At 38.6% G+C, this 23,696-nt stretch overlaps 1 protein-coding gene across 3 annotated transcripts in view; it reads left to right on the forward strand.

Annotated features, from left to right (window-relative positions):
• UTRN (utrophin) overlaps positions 1 to 23,696 on the forward strand; it is a 584,696-nt gene that overhangs the window by 513,090 nt on the left and 47,910 nt on the right. For all 3 annotated transcript variants that reach the window (XM_054999201.1, XM_054999369.1, XM_054999288.1), the window contains exons 67-71: positions 11,594 to 11,730; positions 12,683 to 12,721; positions 13,052 to 13,117; positions 14,853 to 14,918; positions 21,460 to 21,618. In XM_054999201.1, the coding sequence (XP_054855176.1) occupies positions 11,594 to 11,730; positions 12,683 to 12,721; positions 13,052 to 13,117; positions 14,853 to 14,918; positions 21,460 to 21,618 (467 nt within the window). The remainder of the gene's footprint in view (positions 1 to 11,593; positions 11,731 to 12,682; positions 12,722 to 13,051; positions 13,118 to 14,852; positions 14,919 to 21,459; positions 21,619 to 23,696) is intronic.

Genomic DNA, 23,696 nt, shown 5'->3' on the forward strand with positions numbered 1-23,696 from the left:
ACCTGAGGATTCTGAGCTATCTTATTCTTCTTCAGCCAAGGAGGAAGAGGAACTATTAGAAGAAGGGAAATTCCATAGTACAACATAGTTATCCCAATGCAAATAAGACTTTCCCCACAGGAGCACCTTCCCTTAAGGTGCTGAGGGTCCTACAGATTTCCCATAAGGCTAAGGGAAAGGAGAAACCAGGTCAAGATTTCCCAGAGGGGTTGGAACGACTCCTTCAGGGTTTCCATTCACTGCAGCCTTTTATACTTTGGTGAAGGTTGAGTGGGAAGCTCCGGCAAAACCCAAAGCTAACCACTCTGTTTCTTTTTCTATATCTTATACACTGGTTCCAGAGGCTACTAAGAGGATCAAACTGTCATTGAGGACCAGCCTGGTGACCCGATCTGGTTACCAGCCTGGCAGTTAATCCTGTGCTGCCCATTGACACAGATGGTTTCCCCAAGAATTCCTGTCAGGCAGATATAACTAGGTCTGCCAGAAATTTGGTTTCCACTACATCTCTCATAGCATTGGCAGCAACTTTGCTCTTTGCTAGAGACGCATTCTCTTGGGTTGTCAGACCTAACTGCAGTGAGCAGCAATGTCCTCAATGAGCTAAAGTACAGAACCAAGAAAATAGTTCTGGCAACAGCCTTCTTGACAAATGTACTCTTAGAGGCTCAGCTATGGTTTACAGCATGACAGCCAGGCACAACACTGGGGTTAGGAACTGAAATGTGGACCCTTCAGACCAAGCCAAAGTAACCATGGTTCCCTTCAAAGGCATCAACCTGTTTGGAGAAGCTCTGGACAAATATTTGGTGAAGGACAAAGAAAATAAGAAAGTCCTTTCCTCAAAAAAAAAAGGGGGGGGTTCAAGGAAAAGGTTTTAGGTCCTTTTGAGAGGCCAAAAATCATTCCTACACTGGATTTACCAGATCATTCAAGTGAAGATAGAAACCAAACATCGAGAGGAGGGTAGTCCCTCAACAAATCCAGTCAGAATGCCAAGGGGCCGAAGAAGGGAACCTCAGTATGCTGCGGCAGTAGGCACGATTGGGATTTGGAGGGTGCTTACAATGCTTTTCAAACCTTTGGCAACAGACTGTGACAGGTGGGAGCTGGATATAGTGACCAATGCGTATTTTCTGAAATTCAACTCTGAGCCACCTGTTTTTTTCCTCCAGATCCAAAAGAATTGGTCAAATAAAACATACACATGAGAACAAGAAAGTTCAGCATGGAAATGCTCAAATCTGTCATGACTGCCATTCAGAAGGAAGAACTTCTGGCTTCTATCGATATTGGGCTCTACCTTTTGACCTGAAATATCCTCCTAGGGTGTCCACCAGAATCCCAGTAGCCCTGATAGCACATCTGAAACTGCACATCCTTTTTTCCATATCTGAATGACAACTTGATCATGGCTCCATCCCTGCTACAAGGGGTGAAAGCGGTGAAAGTGACCTGCCTGTGGGATCATGGATCCATGGTCAATGAGGAAAGGAGCAGTTTTCTTTCTGATCCAGTAAATATTGCAACTCAGGGTAATGATAGACACAGCTCAAGACAGAGTCTTTCTGTCACAGGAAAGGCAACAGATTCAGATAATGGCAACAGAGGTCTTAAGCAGCCAGGATGTGGAAGTGATGCTCCTGCTCAGCTGTTGGAGATTAGGGTACCTGTCAGGATATCCTCCATTGGGCAAGGTTCTAGGCCTGTGCAGTACAGAGATTCCTGTGTAAAATGAAAATCAAATATGCCCTGTATCAAATGTTCCCTGTCTCTTGCTCAAGTGACAGGCTAGGGGATTTCTACCAGTTTCTCCCTTTGCTGGAACTCCTTTGCCATATCCCATGCCACATCACATTGCATGTGTTCCGCAGCTGTCAAGAGTAGCTTTTCAGGGAAGTTAGGGGGCTGCAACAAGAAGAGGGATGTGGTAAAGTTCCATTCTATGAGCATGGTTCAGCTTATGATATGCCATATCCAAAACATAGACTACAGTGTTGAGAGTTTGAATTTTTAATTTTTTAATCATGCAAGCTGGACTTTTCTTAAGTGATCTTTCATTCATTTGAAACCATAAATATAAATGTGAGTTGAATATATTGTTGCCTAATTAGGTCACATATTATAGGTTGGCTGACTGACAATATGTGTTTCTTTTTATATAACTCTTCAAGGTTTCTCAAAGTGGAAGCTGTAAGTGTACTTTGTTGAAGCATTATCCTAATGTTAATCTTATTTCCCCAACACACACATTGGAATTCCTGCTACAGCAAACAAAACTGGTTCTTACACTTATTTACTCACTTTCTTTACCTTTGGATTTGTGATGCTCCTGTCTTCAGTGTGGCATAAAATAGAGAGGTAAAGAGTTTAAAGTTTAATATTTAAAAGCATTTATTAAATTATAAATATTATTTTCTAGTATTTGCTTTGCTTTCTTTAGCAAGTTCATGTTAACCTCTTCTGGAAGAATGCATATAATCAGGACCACCTCAACTTGACCACACCTATTGCAGAAAGAAATATTTCCTTCTTTTAATGGCCAGTATGGGTGGTGGTAGTTGGAGATCATATCTGCAGTTGCCCTTTCTTGCAGAGGAAGTAAGCAGCAGAATCAGTCCCCAGCTGCTACAGGAACTTAAATCTGCAGCTGTATCGGCTTCAGCTGTAGGATAGCTCTGCATGTAGCTGAGCAAAGTCATATGATCCAATCTGATGTAGAAGAGGGTAGGTATTTGCATTTTGTCAGAGTTCGATATGCGTGTTATGTGCTGTCAAGATGTCTCCAACCTAGAGTAAACCTATGAATGAAAGACCTCCCAAACATCCTATCATGTTTGATAGAACATAATATTACATGGAATATTACTTGGAATAAAATGAATATTGTTTAACCGAGATTGAGCTACATAACACACTATTTTTACTAAGGAGACTGTATCTTGATGTAAAAAAAAAAATGGAGTTGCATGTTAACCAAAATACAGTGGCAGTCATTATTTAATAAATGAAATGCAACAGGGGCAGCCTGCAAGCAAAATATCTAATCGATCTGTTATTGGAATTATAAGGGGTTACAGACCCCTTATAATTATGAATTAAATTACAGAATTCATATGCTGCACAACTTGCATTGCCTGTCAGCATCCTTAAATAAATTGACACAAAGCAATTGTAAACATTTATTTAAAGGTCTGTTTATTATAAGGTTTCAAGTACCAGGGAAAGTTAGGTTAAATAAGTTCTTCGTGTAATTTAAAATGTTCAATTGTTTAAACACAAAGTTCAAAACAAAAGTGAGTAAGGTCCATGGCATAGATGAATAAAGGCGGGGAAGAGGGAAGCCAGCCTCTTGTTTTAAGCCTCAAAGGGAAATTATGGAATTGAAAAAAAGGTCAGCTTCAGCATTTTTCATCAATGGCTAAGAACAAATAGAGCAATAAGTCAAGCAAAGTGGAATAGATTTTGTGCATGCAGCACCTTAAAAACCAATAAACCAATCTTAAAACTTCCAGAATTATTTGGAAACCATGCAAGGACAAGAAGCCAGTTTATAAAAAGGACAAGCATACACTGCATGCTTTTTTGAGCACATTTCTAGAAGGATCTTGTGACTGTATTTTGGCCGCACTGCTAGCTTTACATTTTCAATATGCTTGGGAGGTTACTGGGAGACTGGCGAGTCGTAATTCACTGGAGACCCTTCATTGTGTTTTGGGGCTCATTAGGGGCTGGAAATAATTCACTGCTTGAGGTGATGATTGCAGTAGTGGTACCAGTGCATGCATGCTTCTGGTGCAGCGTGATGACATCAGTTCCAAGACTGATGTCATTGCACAGGCCAGGTGTGCTCCTGTACTTTGTACTGGGCCGAAAAGAAAAAAGGAGTTGCGGTTTATATTATTGTACAAATAAATTTACTATACAAATAAATGTTGTAGAAGAACTGAAATATTCTGAAGGGAGATACATTATGTTGAAAATTAGATTTCCATGTGGCAAGATTAGTACTTTAATAATATTATATGCACCAAATAATGCCAAAGAGAAATTTTATGAGAATTTTTTTCAAATTTTATTGGGCTTTCAAGGAGGGGAAATTATGATTTTTGGATATATGAATGGAGTAATGGACCTAAAAAAAGTTAGATCCAAGAAAACGAAAGAGGAAAGGCTTCCCAAAAATGTTTTTTGATATATGGAGATGCTAAACCTGACAGATGCTTGGCGAACAATAAATCCAAAGTCTAGAGACTATACCTTTTTCTGATAGACATCAAACATATTCTATGATTGACTTGTGCTAGTTATCCAAAACTTTAATAATGAATTTAAAGAAGACTGAAATCCAACTGAAAATTTTTGCAGATCACAACCCCTTATTAATTGAGTAGCAAGGATGCACAAATAAAGGAAGAAGATGGAGACTGAATAATAATCTTTTATCGCAAGAAGAAGTATTAACAAAGTGTAAAAAGGACTTAGAAAAATTCTTTAAACGGAATCTCACAGATGAAGTCTCTGTTTACTACAATTTGGGAAGCAAGTAAAGCTGTTATGAGAGGAAAATTGATAGCTATGACCTCAAGAAAAAAGAAAGAGAAAACAGAACATATTAACAAAATAATAGAGAAAATTAAACTTTTGGAAGGGCAGCATGAAAAATGTCTTAAGGCTATTCTAATGGAGATAAAACAATTAAAAATCAATTGATTCGGTTTCGTTTTCGCAGCCATGTCGAACGCTCCTCTCGGCAGGTCCGAGAAGAAGCGGTCGAGCCGCCTGGCCGGGCGGCTGATCTGCAAAGGTTAGCCCCCAGACTCTCAGGCAGGGAGTCTGAGTCCGGGACGCGGCGGGAAGAGCCCTCTGACAGATCGAGGCAGGGGGTAAATTGCCCGTTTGTCCCTATGGAGGCCGGCAGACAAGCGCGGCACCTAGTGTGCTGCCGGGCTATGGAAAACGGCAAGGAACAGGATTAGGCGAAAGCCTGCAAGTAAGCGAATCCCTTCTGTTACTACAAGCGTATGTGAGGAGTGGGGGGGTCTGAAGGTTAGAAGACTCGGATTTCCCCCCCCCTCATAGAGTCTCGGAAGATTGGCGGTTCCCCCCCCCTAAAATGGCAGCGAAAAAGCAGAGTCTTGCTCTTGGCAAGTCAGTTACGGCTGCCTTGCAGAGGGGCGAGACGCTTGAGGAACTGGTTAAAAGAGCGGTTATGGAAGCCATAAAACCCTTTGTTGACAAGCTGAATGAAACAGATCAAAGGGTGGGCTTAATTGAAAGCGATGTGAAAGCCATTAAAGAAGCAGCGGGGGGGCAGAGAAGTCTGCCCGGGAAAGTGCGTCACTTACGAGAGCAACGAACAGGGAATTAAAGTTGGTGGAAAACCAGCTGATCGGACTGCAAGTGGAGCGAACACAAACCATTTTGCGTCTCCAGAATGTTAAAGAGGAGGAAAATGAGGATTTGTGGGATCTCGCCTCGGAACTTTTAGCGACACCCGCGAGGGCAACTAAAGAAGAAGTGAAAAGCGCCATTTTGGGAGTCCGTCGGGCATCTTCAAAATATGCAATGAAGCGGCAGCTGCCTCGCGAGATTGTTATCGAGTTTTCATCTAAGAGGGTCCGGGACAGTATCCTATATAATTCATACAATGCGGAATTGGACTTTCTGGGAAATAAAGTCAAGATATTGAAGGACGTTCCATTTTTAGTTCGGAAGCGAAGATTTAAGTACAAGAAGTTGGCAGCTCTCTTGAGGGAACGTGACATAAAGTACAAATGGCTACTCCCGGAAGGAATCGGGTTTAGTTATAAAGATCAAGCTCACAAGATTAATTCGGAAGATCAGCTAAGGGATTTTGTGGATAAAAATCCAGAATTTGGACCAGACACCAAGCAAAAAGAAGAGGATCCGAAGCCTGAAGGGAGGGGGGAGGCAATGAGCGCTCTGGCGGTAGCTGCGCAGAGGGAATTGCGTCCGAGGCCCAGGGGAGGGGAAAAGATTTAATTTGAACTGTAATTTGTATGATCAACCACTCCGTCACTACTTTATTAAGCTATTTTTTTTACCATGGCAGTATGAAGGGAAAGCATTGAAATGTAGCATTTAGTGTTTGTAGGTTACCTTCCCCTTTTTTTTCCATCCCCCCCTTCCCTTTCTCTTTTTTCTCCCTTCTTTCCCTTCCCTTGTGCTATTGTAGTCTTTTGTAGTTACTGTCATTGTAGTTTTGTATGTTAGATATTGAAAAATAAAAAATTATTAAAAAAAACAATTAAAAATCAATTGAACACGTTATAAACTGTGAAATGCAGAAGAAATTAAGTTTTTTGAAACAAATATTTTGAACATGTAAATAAGCCCAGATGATGTTTGGCTCAGTGCTTAAGAAAAGAAGTTGAAAGAAGAGTGAAAAAGCCTGATGGAATTACTATATGGAAAAATAGATACATCAGCAGTTATTTTCTTTTTTTTTACAACTCCACAAAAAAGAACAAGGAATGGAAGATTATATTAAAGATACCTTAATTCCAAACTTAACACCCAAAGACAGAGAAGTGTTGAATCGTAATATTATAATACAGGAGACGGTGGAGGCAATAAGGAGAATGAAAAAAGATAAGGCATCAGGTCGAAGTGGGTTAACAGCAATGTATTGTGTTTGGAAGATGAGCTAATATTGCCACTTCAAATGGTAATGAATAAAATAAGTGAAGATAAGACCATGCCTCAAACTTGACAAGAGGCTCATATAATGTTGATTTACAAACAAGGTAATGATTTAATGTTACCTCAGTCTTATAGACCCATCTCTCTATTGAATGTGGACTATAAACTTTTCATTTCAATAATGGCAAAAAGACTAAGAAACTGTATAACATAAATAAACCATTTGGATCAGATGGCTTTTGCACCAGAGATTCAAGAAAGAAAATGTTCAATTTGTAATGGATGCAATGGAATTTGGGAAAAAATGACATAAAGTGGCATTTATGTTTCTGGACGCTGAGAAGGTAATTGATAATCTCTCCTGGACATTTTTACATAAGGTCCTAAAAAGTTTAAACTATGGATCCAGATTTGAGAATTGGATACAAGGAATTTGTACAAAGCAGAATGCAAAAATTTTAATTAATGGAGTAATAACATAAGGATTCCAAATTAAAAAAGAGACCAGGCAAGGTTGTCCGTTATCACCCCAGCTATTTTTTCTCACATTGGAAATGTTTTCTTCAAAAATAAGACAAGATCCCAAAATTTAAGGTTTAAAAGTAGATGGAGAAGAATTTAAACTGAAAAGTTATGTTGCTTTGACGACTTTGAATCCACATAATATGTTACAATATGTTATAGAACATCTTGAAAGATTTGGATCATTTCAGGATTTACAATGAAATCCTAAGCAGAGTTACTGCAGTCTAAATCAATAGGCTTAGACTGGAGTAACTCTGCTTTGGATTTCACTGTTAAAGTCAATAGAAAAAAAACAAAAATAATCTCTAAATTTTTAAGGAAGTAAGAACAGGAAAGTATCAAGGAAGTCACAGGATGTGAATTAACAATAAATCCAGTGAAATATTTGGGCATCAGTTTGACAGGGCAAAAAGACACACTATTTAAGGACAATTATGAAGCACTCTGGAAGACAATACAAAAAGACTTGGAAAGATGGTCAAAATTGAAATTGTCCTGGCTGGGAAGAATCTCCACAATAGAAGTGAATATTTTGCCAAAAATCAATTTTCTGTTTCAGATGATACCAATTAATATACAAGAGAAGATATTGAGAGATTGGCAAAAACAAATTTATCTGAAACGGTAAAAAGTGAAGAATCAGTGTTAAAGTGTTACAAGATGAAAAAAAGAAGAGGAGGTCTAGCAGTACCAAATATAAAGCTATATTACCAGGCAGCTGTCCTGATGTGGATTATAGATTGGATTAAAAATCCAAATGACAAATTAATGAAATTAGAAGTGGCAATCTGGATGAAAGGCTGCATCATTACCTCTAGGTAAAGAAAAGAGTTCAAATACAATATAAAAGTCATGTAATAAGAGATAATTTGCTTAAAATCTGGCATTCTGTAAGAATGAGAATCAGTCCTCTGATTTCACCAGTAATATCACCAATAGATGCCTTTTGCAATAAATATGTGAGGAAAACCAATGATCTTGTAATATATCAAGATATGATAAATTCTCAAGGGAAAATAAAAACATGGCAAGCAGTTAACAAAGAAGGAAAGAAGATGCAATGGGTGGTATATCTCCAGGCAACTTCTGGATTAAAAGAAGCTGTTCGTGATTGTAGAGGTTAAATAAGAGATTTAACGGAATTTGAAAAGATAATTACCCAGCGGAAAGACCATATATTGGCCCAAATTTATAAACTTTTACTCCAATCTGACACAGAAACAGAACAAGTTAAAATGTGTATATTGAAATGGATTCAGAACTTCAGAGAAGAGATAACATTTCAAGAATGGGAAAATTTATGGGTGAAAGATATAAAATTTATTGCAAGTCAAACATTAAGAGAAAATTGGTATGAGATGTTTTATTGGTGGCATATCACCCCAAAAGATACTGAAAAAATGTGTCATGAGTCAGCCAGGGCTCAGTGATGGTGAGGACTCCTCAGGGGAAGAGGAGCTCTGTGCAGCCAGCCTCGAACTACCAGAAGCTGAGGACTCCTCAGGAGAAGAGGTGCTAACAGAATCTGACCAGCAGGATTCTGATCAGGAGGCACAATCAACAGCTGGGGGAGAGCCAACATCCTCCAGCTCTGATCCAGCAGGTGAAACTTAGTAAACTGGCCCCAGCCTTCCAGCTTCACCTCCACCCTTAGAGTGCCGTAGACAGAAGCTGAGAACTAAACTGCAGGTAAGGCAGCAAAGTGCACACCTCCTGGGCCGGTGCCAGCTGCTCCCTGATGATGATCAATAAATCCAATGCTATGAAGTCAAAAACAGTCTTTTGCAGACTACGGAGCACTTGCAAGTTGAATCAGCCAATAGGAACTCTCGGAACGGCCAGAGAGACAGGAAGGGGGGTGCTTTTTAAAAAAAACACGTAAATTGCGCATTGGCCCGTTCACGGCCACCGTGAAACTCCCGTTGAAAACCTGTGACCACATATTCGGGAGAAATGCGAATGAAATGCGTCTTTTTAATGAGGTAATGTGACCGGCACTCGGGATTGCGTGGGGAATGCGGGGAACATGCGACTTAGAATGAGTAATGTGGATTTGCACCTGGCATACATGACTTATTAACATACACATTTGATTGCTGTAATACACTGTGTGGAGCCACCCTTTAAGATATTTCAGAAAATTCAGTTGGTCCAAAATGCTCCAGCTAGGGTACTTAACGACCTTCCCAAGACTATTAAGCAAAGTTATACCATTTACAGAGACTTCCAGTCTGTTTCTGGATTTGGTACAAGGTGTTCATTTTGACCCAAATGAGTTAGACCTAGAGTATTTGAAGGACCACCTTAACCTGCAATAACCAACCCAAGATTTCAGGTTGTCCAGGAGGCCTACTTCTGGAAACCAGCCCTAGGTTACGCTGATGGGAACCTGAGGGAGGGTTTTTTTCTCCATTGCACCTTTGACTTTGGAACTCCATTCCACAAGAACTGAGAACAGCCACTTCCCTAACAATGGGTATGAAGCCCTGACTTTTACAGAAGGCCATTGTGTTAGAACATTGTGTACTAAAAGACTAGCATCACTGGTATTTTGTATTTTATTGAATTGTATTTTTCTTGATCTTGATAGTATATTAGAGACTTGTACTGTTTGTTGACTGAGTTTTTACTGTACAGTATTAGCTTTTAATTAATGTCATTGCATTGTAAATATTGTAAAACACCTTAGGGACTCTTAATTGAAAAGCTGCATATAAATAAACTAAGCATATGGAAGATAAGCTGGACATATGGAGTGATCCAAGAAACAATCCTTATATTGAAAACATTAGTGGATCGTGCAAGACGGATATGTGAGCCGCACTTTCTCAATGAGGAAATTAATCATCTAAACCACGCACTTCAGGCAAATGGCTACTCCAGAAATGAAATCCGAAGAGCAATCAAACCCAGGATGAATCAAACAACCAAGGAAAAACAGTCTCCTACAGGAAAAGTGTTTTTGCCATATATCAAAGGAATTACTGATCAGATGGGAAAGCTTATGAAAAAGCATAACCTTCAAGCAGTATTCAGACCCACCCGAAAAATACAACAGATGCTACAATCAGCAAAAGACAGTAGAGACCCCCTCACCTCTGCAGGAGTATACTGTATACCCTGCAGCTGTGGACAAGTTTACATCAGGACCACAAAGCGTAGCATCCAGACAAGAATAAAAGAACATGAAAGACACTGCAGACTTGGACAACCTGAAAAATCAGCAGTGGCTGAATATAGCCTAACTCAAACAGGGCACAGTATCTTATTCCAGGACACCAAAATACTGGACAACACTTCCAACTACTTGGTCAGACTGCACAGGGAAGCCATTGAAATTCACAAGCATAAGCAAAACTTCAACAGGAAAGAAGAAACCTTAAGAATGAACAGAGCATGGTTTCCAGTTCTGAAAAACACCAGGCTAACAAAACACTCTATACCCGACAATAGCCTGGCAGAGAAGATTAGCACATCAAGTACCAATCCATATGCAAAAGAACCTCCTCAGGATACAGTGAAGCCTCCCGCCATTAGCATTTCACACCCTGGGAAACTCTTACAGGATGACTCAGCTCAACCCCACCCCTCCTGAGTAGATATAAATGACCTGCCAACATCTTTTCCACACTGTGACACTGAGAGATCTCTGTCTTTTGGTGCTACACCTCTGAAGATGCCAGCCACAGCTGCTGGTGAAACGTCAGGAACTACAATGCCAAGACCACGGCAATACAGCCCGGAAAACCCACAACAACCAAAACCCACAACAACAATCCTTATATTCCTTTCTTTTGTTGGGGAACTGACAAACATTATTTTGTTATTTTATTATGGAGGTCCCTGAAGAAATGGCAACAACAGAATTACAGACTTAGTCCTCACTGTTACCAAAAATAAAGTGCTTTGGTACATTAAAAAAGTCTCTAATGTTTGTGATTAATTTCTGTTTAACTTTTTAAATTTCTGTTTAATTTTTTGGTAATTATGCTGTTCAGGTTCTATTTTGTTTTGGTTACAAGTCATAGTATTAAATCTTTAAAAATGGGTATATATTTTATATAAATGAAGAATTGCTGAGCTCTGAAAGCGATAAAGGAAGAATGTGACTAACAGTGCAATCCTAAACAGAGTTACTCCAGTCTAAGCCTATTGAAATCAATGGGTTTAGACTGGTGTAACTCTTCTTAGGATTTCACTGTTACTGTTTAGATGTAAGCTTTTTGATATTCTTATTTATTTTGTGTTCAGCCGTTTAAAAAAATTGTTTTTAGGTGATACCTATTACAGTAATTTTTATTTGCACTTTGCAACTCATCTTAAATTGATATTGTAATGCAAAGCATTACCCAGTACTAGAAATGCAAATGTTTAATTTCATTTCTGTAAATTTTTTCGTTAGACAACATCAGGAGAAGATGTACGAGATTTCACCAAGGTGCTAAAAAACAAGTTTCGATCAAAGAAGTATTTCACTAAACACCCTCGGCTTGGCTACCTGCCAGTGCAAACAGTCCTCGAAGGTGACAATTTAGAAACGTGAGTTTAAATGCACACTGGTCTCTTCTGCACAGAATTTTCTAACACGAAGAACCGCAATAGAGGAAGCATCTTCTGCAAGCATTTATGCTGTAAAGTAGAAAAATTCATACATTATGTATTCAATATTTGGTGACAGTGAAAATGGATTTTCATGGTAAATCTAGACTATAATGGATGAACAAACCACACTGCAGAAAGATAGAGTAAGTTTACACATATGTTTATTTTTCTCAATACAATTAATGAGGGTAAATCAAATGTACTTAACCTGGATAGTTTATGTTTTTATATTGTATTTCAGAAAATACAATAAAATCAACAAGAAATAGAGACACTACTTACATACTTTGGTTCAAAATATGATTATATAAAAGAAAAATATTGGTGGCTGTTATTTCAGTTGGTCTGGTCCAAAATTTACCTTGGCTCTACACTATGGCATCATTATTCTGATGTAATAACTCCTGGAATTAGCCTTACCACTGTAGTGTTCACACTTCCTTTTTCCCTGCTCCTGCTCAACAACATCCAAACATTTCAGAACTCTTTAAGATTCCTAAATTTTGAATTGATTGAAATTGTGGAGAATGAAAAACTGAACGATTACCTAATAATGATAAATGGTGGTCTTGTAAGCTCAGTGTTCTAGGGAGATTTAAACTTGTTTCCAGTGATTTACAGAATTACATAAGGTTTTCAATTAATACTAATTTTTGCTTTGGGGTGAAAGGAATAAGTTTTTTTATAATTTATATCTTGGCTTGTTTGCTTTCTAAAGGCTTGTCTCCTTTCTCCCATCTATTGTACATCAGTGTCTTCTTGTGTCACAGTAATCACAAAAGCAGTATTTCTGTGAGGACCAAAGGATAGAGTTGCAGTTTGTGCTGTTTTCCTGTTTACACATTGTAATTTTGTTCTGTATTAACTTTCTATTTTTTTCTTCTTGCAGACCAATTACACTTATTAGTATGTGGCCAGAGCAATATGAGTAAGTATGTGCAATCCGTAACTAAAAAGCTGCAGGATATAGTCTTCCAAGAATTTCTCTTGCATCTTCTCTTGAAATTAATTGATGCTTCTTCACATACATAACTCAACTCCTCTTGAGCTCCTATTATTCATTCCAATGAGAAATGAGCATATGGTATTTTTTAATGTTGGTGTATTGCTATTATATATACATGAAACCCTCAGTAATGTCAGTTTCTTTTTGAATATTTTAACGCTTTCCTTTTTCCTATACTTTGACAAATAAGATGTTGGTCAACTGGTATCGATTTTATTTCAGTTTTTTCCCCTTTTATATTTTGTTTGGTAGCCCTTCCCAATCTCCCCAACTGTTTCATGATGACACCCACTCTAGGATCGAACAATATGCCAACAGGTAAGATTTTTTTTAAAACCTTAATTTTTAATTACACAAAACTGGACTGAGGTTACAGAATGGAATATTCTTTTAAATTAATTCCCTTGATTGTATGAAGATAAATATATTCACAGTATCTTATATAAGATCCTCTAATCTGTTTATATGTTTCATTGAATGCTTAAATATTATTTTAAATGTTGCCTTAATTTTCAAATGTTGTAATATTCAAATGTTTTAATGTCAGATGTTCGCTGCCTTGGGGACCTTATTTGGGTGGAAAGGAGGCATAAAATAATGTCAACAGTGATATAAAAAATGTTAAGGTGACACAAATGTGGTATTATAGTAATTGATTTAAAGCAATATGCTTAATATTGTAGACTAGATATAGAATGTTCTTCCAAAGTACAAATTTCCTTTTCATCTGACCATCCGTCATCTAGTTCTGTGTTAGATTTTCATAAATAGAATTACAGTAGATCCTATCCCTAAAGGTCTTACTGATGTCCATGTGACCTATTTCCACAAAATCATCCTGGTTCAATGACTTGTGCATGTGGGAGCGTTCACCGCACAATTTGGTTGGGCTTGCTTCTCTATGAGCAGCTGTACCTGTTATGGATGGGGGGGGGGTCCTCCTCCCTCTTATCCTTGGTTCTCCAGTACTATGCCACCATTCTTGCTGGGAACCAGGCTTTTCCCTTAACAGCCACTGGGGAGAGCTGGTTAGCCTCTGAGTGTACACAAAGTTCTGGTAGGTAACCAGGTGGCAGACATGTGAGAACAGACACAACTTTATCGTAACCAAGAAAGGTCTTTATTTAACTGTAGAAAACTATAGAAAACTATATAAAGACCACACAAGTAAGGGAAAATAGAGTTTGCACCAAGGTTCTTGCAGCCACTCATAAGAAAAACAAAACAGTTATTCATGCCTAACTTTCACAGTAAGAATGACCACAGTATACCTTATTCCTCTCCTACTTGAGATGGGTGCTGTGTGTCTAAGGGGAAATGAAACCTGGCGTCTCAGATCCTCTGTCCCACTGCTCTAGCATTCACCAGAGCAGCAACATCTAAATGGCTACAGATACTTTTGGTTCCCTCTCTTCCCAAGAGGGAGGAGAAAGAGTCCCCTCCTCTGAAACCACCTTCCTCCCTAGCCAGTCACGGCTAAGTGGGTCTCATGTCACATATCTCTCATGTTTCTCCCTCATAGGCCTCATCTCACAGGTATCTGTTTTTTATGACAGAGGCAAAGAGATAGAATAACACACAATAAATTTATCCCAAGCCAAACATCTGAAGAGAAGTGTTGAGGGAAACAAATGGCAATTCAGTTGCCCCCTTCTCTTCCTGCCTCTCCAGTTGATCATGGAAAGGTAAATAAGAGGCCAGTTTTGGTATTAAAAAGGCCCTATGCCTGACTTAACAGTACCGTTAATTGAAAGAAAGGGTATAACTTGCATGTGTGCAGGCTTTGGCAGACAAGGCAGAAGGATCTTGATAAAATAGCACTAATAACTACAAGAGGCATCTGCTAGCAAAGTGATGTAGCAAGATGCAGAGAAAATAACTACATTTTAAATAAGAAGTTAGTCATGAAAACTTAAACGAGTTAAAAATCATTGTTAATTGATTGTAATTTATTGCCACCATATGAATCAAGAATTGTCTAATGTAAAATAAGCTCAAGTAGAATGAAGGTTGGTCTTATTTCTTTTTATCTAAAGTCCCATTTCTCTTCTAGGCTAGCCCAGATGGAACGAACCAATGGTTCCTTTCTTACAGATGGTAGCTCCACCACAGGAAGTGTGTAAGTAGATTCTAATTAAAGATGCTGACATGTAGGAGAGAATTTCAGCTCCCAATAAACAGGTAATAGTTAGAACTTCCTAACGTTAAGAAAGTGACTTCCAGCCAGAGCTCAGGCAGACCAGATGCTCAGTCCACCCACCTCTATGCCTGGGGAAAGGACTGATACAGTGTCCTCCATGAGAGCTTTTATTGTTTACTAAACAATGAATTTGTTTTTAATTTGTAATGTGCAGAATTTGGAGGAGGGTGAGGTTAATCTGCTTTGAGTTCTGCATAGCAGAAGCTGTCAAATAAAACATTTAGTGTAGTGGTTATGAGTGGCGGGACTCTAATCTGGAGAACTGGGTTTGATTCCCCACTCTTCCACTTGAAGTCATCTAGCTGACCTTGGGTCTGTCACAGCTTCTAGGAACTCTCTCAGCCCCACCCACCTCACAGGTTGTTGTGAGGATAATAATAATATACTTTGTAAACCCCTTTGAGTGGGTGTTAAGTTGTCCTGAAGGGCAGTGTATAAATCAAATGTTGTTGTTATTTAGATAAATTAAAAATAATGCTGCGTAGCTTAATAGTCTAAACTGATAACATATACTAGTGATATACAAATTAGTCATAGTTAATTAGTCTAAGTTAGAATTTAGTAAGAAGATTATTACAAAAAAAAAAGAAAAAAGCATTTCTTGAGTAGAGTCTTTACCAGCACATCCCTTAGCTTTGGGGACTGGGGTGAAAAAAGTGTTTTCATGTTGTATAACCTACTGCAAAGCCCATCTTCATTTTATCTTCTTCTCTTCTACATTCAGCCACAAATTGGGCACCAGTATAGTGGCAACCATAGAACAATGTTTTTGTGTATATAATAAACATGGGAGTCATTTACAGGCATATCCTTACCACTAGTACAGTGAAATTTCTGGTTTACACAACCAGTACTGGATGCTACTAGGAAATGAGTTTTTGCATGTATTTTCTCTTGGTAGGAAGGTATAATGCAAATATGATTACGAAGAGTAAGGGCAAGATTTCATACAAGGGAAGATTATGATGATTAACCTCCTTTTAGAACCACAGCCTAACTTTGTAAATGTACGGATACCTGAAGTCTTTAAGAAGGAAACCACTACCCTTCTTAGAGATGTTCAATATCCTGTTAGGATGCCAGTATCGTTTAGAAACAGCCTTGCTACTAATGGGACTTGATGTTCTTTTAGAAAATATTTTTAGCTGATAATATAAGCAGTTAAGGATCATTTGGGTTGAAGGGAGAGAAGGAGTATGTTTAATTCATGTTTTGAATTCATTGGCAACTTCAGGTTGGGAAATTCCTGGAGATTTGGAGGATGGAGCATAGGGAGCATAGGGAGGATAGGATGTGGGGAGGGCCCTCAGCGGGGTATAACGCCATAGAGTTCACTCTCCATAGGAGCCATTTTTTCCAGGAGAATAGGGCCGGAGATGAGATGTAATTCTGGTACATCTTCATGCCCTACCCGGAGGATGACAACTCTAACTATTTCTGTATTAAGTAATTCAAGAAATGAATGTAACTAGTTTCAATAATCACCTTCTACATTGGAAGATTTTTTTTATTGTTGCCTAAAATAAGATTGCAATTTTTGGAAAATAACAATTATTTGTGTGAATTAAACCAACTTTGATATATAGCTGATTCTTGTATGGGCTGCTAAAAATCTATCTTGAATTGTTGGCATGTGAGTTCTGATTGCTGGAACAAAGTTCTCCCTTTCGGACTAATTAGTTGACAAAGCAAATGGTGGCAGGTGGGGGAAGGGAGAGGGAGCAAGCCTGCATCATTTCTGTAAATAGATTCCTTTGTCAGGTGTTCTTTCACTAAAGAGCAGTTTTCAGACAGCTATAGAGTATGCTGCAATAAACAAATCAATAAACCCCATTTTTTTCTTACGTATAACTTATGAGATTGAAACAGTCCAGCACAGGGTATCAGAGCTATTCTGGACTTTTGACTTATTGTGATGTGTAGTAGTGTGGCTTACCTATCTCAATCTTCTGCCTGTCACTGATGCTGATGCTGGCATAATTAAGGGCTTGACCCAAGTTTATATTTGAAACTTCATTCTTTAGAGATTTGTGATGACTCTGAAGTCATAGAAGATATGTGACTGTGTGTGTTTGCCTGTGTGTTAGTCAGGTTACAGCTTCATAAAGGAGCCCTATAAAAATGGTTTTGATAGCCACCTTAGCCTTTATATTTGAAACGTGAATTCCACTGCCCAGTAATAAAGACCATTAGTTCCTAGTACTGGATTTTTAAAAAATTAAGATAACCTTGAAGTTCAATCCTGTGTACCCGCCTGAAATTTCTCCTCAGCATATTTATGCACCAGCGCCTTAAAATCTGTTCCGATCATGACTGGATGCTCAAAAGCAATAGTTGTAGTCTATAATTTAAAAAGATTGTTTCAGATTATCTTTATTTTTAGCAAACATGATAACTGTAATCAGATTCTTCAATGTAGTTTAAAACTATTTTACTACACTTCTTGTTCACCCAGCAGCTGAGTGTTAAGTTGCCAGTGCCTCCATGTATTTAAATGTTTCAGAGCAGTAATTCTTATTCTTCATAATTTCACAATGCCATAAAAAGCCTTAAAATTAAATTGATGCATCCGCTGCTGTAAAATTTCAGCTGATAACAATGTGGTAGCAAAATTAGCTATACTTGGAACTTTGTAAGCTAACTGAAGAAAGGTAATAGGAAAGCTGCATGTTCTAGACTAACTTAGAAACTGCTAAATTAAAAAGAAATGGTAGTGAATCTAGCTCATATTTTAATAAAATAGCTATGGAATCTGTTAATATTTTTATGTAGGACATAGCAGTTTCCCCCAGTATATCAATGTTGGGATATTGAATATTTAGGCCAATAAATCTTCCTTGTATTTGCTAGAACAGCAAAGCTTAGAATCAATATCCAATAGATAATAGGGAAAGCACACCAATCTTTCTCTTCCACCCACTTCCGCGCCTTCCCTTTCTCCTCCTATGTGTGTATGTGTATTGCAGACAACAGATACACATTCATTGAGTTGTCTGCAAACAATGTTCAGCTAAATCTAAACCCACACTGTATTTAATAATCCTTAGGTAACTGCTATTCTCCTATCAATGTGACAGAATTTATTCCTAGTAACGGTTTTTCTGGATAGTTTCTCTAAACTTTGTGTGGAATAGTCTTCTGTCAGAATACATATTTTCTTCTCATTCTGTCCATCATGAAGGCTAGCCCAAGGGATTTTACACCCTTAACAGGCCCCACCAACCCATTGCCCCATCTGTTGGCTAGCCTGCCCTGAGTGCACCCTGAGCCATCAACTGGCCAAGAGGCTCTAGGTTTACTTGTCCACCACTGCAGTGGAAGAAAGTGGGGTAGCGGCCAAGCCCAGAAATGATGTTACTTCTGAATGAGATTCTTTGGACTCCTAGACTCTCTATGATAAAAAACCACAGGGATTTGGGGATTCCTAGAGCATTGTCCATCACTCGCGGTTCAAATGCAGTCTCCCCCTTTCTCCCACTGCATCAGCAGGAAAATGAGTCCCAAGCTGGTGACCCAGGAGGTGGTGAAAGGGCTGGAGGTGCCAAGGGCAGTTACTTAGGATCATCTAGTGGGTTCATCACCCCTTACCCACCATTCAACTTGACTAGTTTGAGTCATCTGAACCTGTCTGTGCAAGAGGAATTCTTATGATAGTGTTCACTGTAATTTTATCTGTGTGACTAGGAGCAGAACCACAAGTGACAAAAGGCACAGATTGGACACTTGTCAGCTTCCCTCAAGTTTTGATGGGAAATGTAGGCATCCTGGTCTTGCAGCTTCGCTCTCTAACTGCTGTCCAATCGCCTTTTCAACTGTCACTTGTCCAACATTCCGCCAAGCTGCCTACATTTCCCATCAAAACTTGAGGGAAGCTGACAAGTGTCCAATCTGTGCCTTTTGTCACTTGTGGTTCTGCACTAGGATGAAAGTTAATGCATTCATCATTCTAGCTGATAATTGCCATGTGTGATATAGAATCCTCCCATATCTGTGGTTGTCTATTTTATTACCACTAGTAGTTTTTATGCCTTTCTGTTTCTTTTTCCAAATGTAATCTGAAAATGTATATTCTCTTCAGTTTGATTCAGTTAATCAATTTCTCTTGATTTGCTCACTCTTTAACTTTTAAAAGTTCTTGAGCTGGTTGCTAGGAAAGCAGCTGTGCAGAGAAATGTTTTTAATTGAGTAAGCAGATGTCCAAAGAACCTAATTGCATGGAGAACTGCCCCCCGCCCCCATACACACAATGTTCATCAGCTATTTTTGTTTACCTGGAAATAAAACAATTCATTTGTGATCCATTCCAGTTCCTTGCTATAAAAACACTCAACAGCCATAAGTTTTGTGGGACTCTGCTTAGTATACAGGGATCTGTTTTGAGCAATATTTCCTCATTCTTGCATGTGCAGTACTAATGTGCGTACACCACACTGTTTAAAACACAGAAATGAACAGGAGATTCTTGTTCACCTGACAGTGCCATATTTGTTTGTTGGTTTTGTAAATTTCTATCCCACTTCTTATCCCAAAGTCTCTTGGGGCCATTTACAACATAATCCATACAAAATAAAAAATATGGTGTTTAAAAAGCCACCCCCCCTATATTTATTATTATTATGCAATGTTATCACAGTCCACCAGATGTTTGAGCTAGTGTTTTTTGGGGGTGGGGGGTGGGATCTGTCACCAAACTCGGATTTTATCCAAGAGTCTAGGAGTCAGTGAGGTATCGCCTTAATATGTGGTATGCTCCAAGTAATGCAGCTGTTTGCAACTGCCCAATTTTTATCCTGCCTCTGCCAATATTGCCATGGTGTTTAGTTGGTCCTTTTGGAATTACACCTAGCACTCCTAGCATTACTGGAATACCCATTGTATGTTTCTCTCAGAGACAATGGATTTCAAATCTTAGAGCTTGATGTTTTGTTTCTTCAATTCAGCTGTCACCTGGGATTGCTACATCGATCAGTTTGATCTTTCAACCACATTAGTATCTGGAGCATTATGTTGTAACTTCTTACCTGTTTGGATTTTGAAATCCCACAAGATCTTAACTTTCTCATTTTTAACAACTTTCTCAGACTTATGTTCCCACCAATATTTCGCAGATGGCAGCTCATACTTTTTGTGAAAATTCCAACACAGCATTGCAACTACTTTATTATGGCAGTTTTTATAGTCAGTTTGTGAAATCTTACTGCACCCATTGATGAGATGTTCAACTGTTTCATCTGTCTTGGTAACAATATCAAAAAGATTTGTAAAAGCAGTATTTTAAAAAAGCAGAATGCAAGCATAAAAACAAATAAAATAAATAACAGTCAACCACAAAACAGCACAGCTCAAAAATTATTTAATTTAAATAATTAAATGCTTAACTGGAGAGGACAAGGATAAACAACGAAGCAATGTAACAAACAAATAAAAACTGAGCAAAATGAAAGCTAATTAATGGAAAGACTGCATGAACATATATGTTTTCACCTGGTACTGGAAACTTAATCAAGCCAGCACCAGATTAACTGCTAAGTGAAGAGGCTTAAATCAGCTTACTTCACCTTTGCTGTTGGTGGAAAATGGAAGTCGGGTCTGCAGTGTTAACCTCAGGTGAGGGACAGCAGTTTATCAAAGTAGGTGGTGCTTCAAGTATCCTGATCCTAGTGTTTTAGTAACACTGTTATTCTATACCAACCTCAAACTTTTATTTTCCTTTTGGTCCTCTTTATTTATTTTACAATTGTATTTTAACTAGGTTGGATCCTGTTCTACAATAGGTAAAGGGAATTTTTCTTAATGTAGTTCCATTTGTGCAAGACATTGCACAAGAGATATTGTAGGGTCAAGCACTGAATGTTCATTTCCAATCAGTGTTGCTCTGAACAAAAACCCAAAAGTTATTAGATGCGATTATTACAGTTTGGAAATGTGGTATGATACGATTTAAGAATGTTATTATAGGGTGTTTGCAAAAATATACCTTTTGCTTTGTTTTGCAAAAGTTTAAATTCAAGACAGGATATAGTCAAGTTGAGTTAGCACTTCTTTCAATGATATTTTTGTGTTTCTGCCTGCACAAGAGCTGTTGCATAATCAGAAATGTTTTGCAGGATCCAAACCACTATGTTTGGTTTGATTGTTTGGAAGCTGCATCATAGGTAAAAGTTTATAGGATGAGGGATAAATATATCAATAAATGTATATAAGAACACAGTTTTGGACAGTAACAGCAAATTCTAACCATCCATTCAAAAATGATTAAGGTGATCATTTATGACATCTGAGGTTTTTTTCCTTTATATAAGTCCATGATATCTGAGTTTTGCATCTTTAAGCAATTGTGCTTTCAGTTATTATGCTGTATATTCTGTAAGTTCATCCTGACTTCACGAAGTGTTTTCTTTAAACAGCTAATAGCAATTTATCTATACTTAGATTATCTAAAAGATATTTTTGTCTCTAGGGAAGATGAGCATGCCCTTATCCAGCAATACTGTCAAACTCTGGGAGGAGAGTCACCTGTGAGTCAGCCACAAAGTCCGGCACAGATTTTAAAGTCAGTAGAGAAGGAAGAACGAGGAGAACTTGAACGTATCATTGCTGACCTTGAGGATGAGCAAAGGTGCCGTCATCTTTCCTTATGGCTCTCCTGTGCTTCATTAGTCTATCAACATGTATGATTATGTATTTGATTGAAACCTGGTTGTATAAAGAGTATCTTAATTGAATTCACAGTCAGATTATACTGGCTGTTAGAAATAGAGAGGTAGAATGTCCCTCCAATTTTGGAACTGGAATAAGGGAAACTGTCTCTTAATTGGTCACTCTTGACTCTATTCCTCAGGATCGTGCATTTTGGGAAAAAAAATCAGTAAAATTTAAATTTGGAAGGGGGGCACCAATATCCATAAGCCAAAATATGTAATATCCCTCTGTTGGTTTAGTTTTATTTTTGTGGGTTTTTTTGAAATTCCAGATTTATGGGCCCATTGTTTCTTATGAGGGAATATGGCATCCTTTTGGAGGTCTAGAGTGGGTGTTTTTAGAGCAAATTGCATAAAATTTGCAGATAACCAAGACTCCCTCCCCAAAGACTCCTCAAATTTGAATGGGATTGATCAAAAGGGTCTCTGAACAAGGTTCCCCCTGCCATTGTGGTCTCCATTTTTCCTTATTGGAGGAATAGGGGGTCTTTCTGGGTGTTTGTGGGAAAAAATAGCATGAAAATCATACGGTAGAAAGCCCTGGCTCTCTCCTGAAGCTGCACCCCAGATTTGAAGAGGGTTAGACAAAGGGGTCTGGTTTTACAGACCGCTGAACCAAGATGTCCCAAGCCACCCTGGTCTCCAATAGTTCTGCAAACCAAGATTGCTGAGAGCAACTTCTTTTGGGCTCCATAAAGTTGGGCATCTTTGTCTAATCCTCTTCAAGCCTGGGGCCTTTAGGAGAGGGGGGATTTGGTCCTCTGCAAATTTTGTGTCATTTGCTCCAGAACACCTGTTCACTAGAAAGATCCTCATTCCACCTGACTTTTTTGTATGGTCTTTAAAAGTCTGCCAAGAAAATGTCATGATGCGACATACCCCCATGGATCAGTAATGACTCGGTGCTTGCACAGGGGACTACCTTTACCTTTTACCTTTCCCCCATAATGCCTGAAAGTTCCATAATTCCTCGTTCTGTAAATGCACAGAATGTCACAAAAAGGCATATTTTAGGTATATTTTCAGCTCAGTAATTTCATTCTTCCTCCCATCTCCCTCCCATATCTGAATTATGTCATCCATTGTAATTCACTGACAGACCCCAGACACAGTACAGTCCTAATGCCTGGTACACACATGAATTGGCCCAGATCTCAGAGAGAGATATTCCTTAAAATTTATTTGTATGTGTAAATTCACTATCACAAGTTCATGACAGATAGAACTTTCAATACCACCCAAAGCAAGCTCAAACAAGCTACTTTGCAATGGAAGCAATTTAAACACTGAACAAGTTGTCACCCAATATAGGGTCAGTTCAGATGTAAAGAAAAATCTTGGCTTATTTTAGCTGTCATTGGTAAAAGTAGGATTGCAATGCACATAATTGAATCCTGGGTTGTCTCAGCAAATCCAGTTTTAGTCCAGTGGCACCTTAGAGACCAAAAAGATTTTCAGAGTGTAAGCTTTCGATAGTCAGAGCTGCCTTCTTCAAACACGAGAGGGGAGCTCTGACTGTCGAAAGCTTACACTCTGAAAATCTTGGTCCCTAAGGTGCCCTTGGACTCAAATCCTGCTGTTCTGCTACAGACCAAGCTAGCAACCCACCTGAACTGGCTTCGCTGTTGTCACTCTTTTCTTTGCCTTCCCACAAGAGACTAATCCAGCCTGTCCCATGGTGTTTATCTGATGGTAAAGCCTTGCTGCATCACCAAATCACTTACTATTGTCCACTAGCAATCCAAGGCCAAGAAGGAAGCAGGAAAAAGGAGAAGGAAAAAGAAAAAAGTTAACATGAAGCAGGATTGTTTATAATGTCACTGCACTGTACTTGTTGGAGTGGTATCCTGCTTGGGAGAGCCCTGCTGCCACTGCCCTATCTACCAACACTTGCCTTTTATGAGTCCATTGTTGTGTGTGTGTCTTACTGTGCTTGAGGAAAAACTCAGTGGATCAATGGTTTAGACAAGGGGGACTAATGGTTGATGTGAGTTTT

Source organism: Eublepharis macularius, chromosome 1 (assembly GCF_028583425.1).
Source record: "Eublepharis macularius isolate TG4126 chromosome 1, MPM_Emac_v1.0, whole genome shotgun sequence".
NCBI classification, from domain to species: Eukaryota; Metazoa; Chordata; class Lepidosauria; order Squamata; family Eublepharidae; genus Eublepharis; species Eublepharis macularius.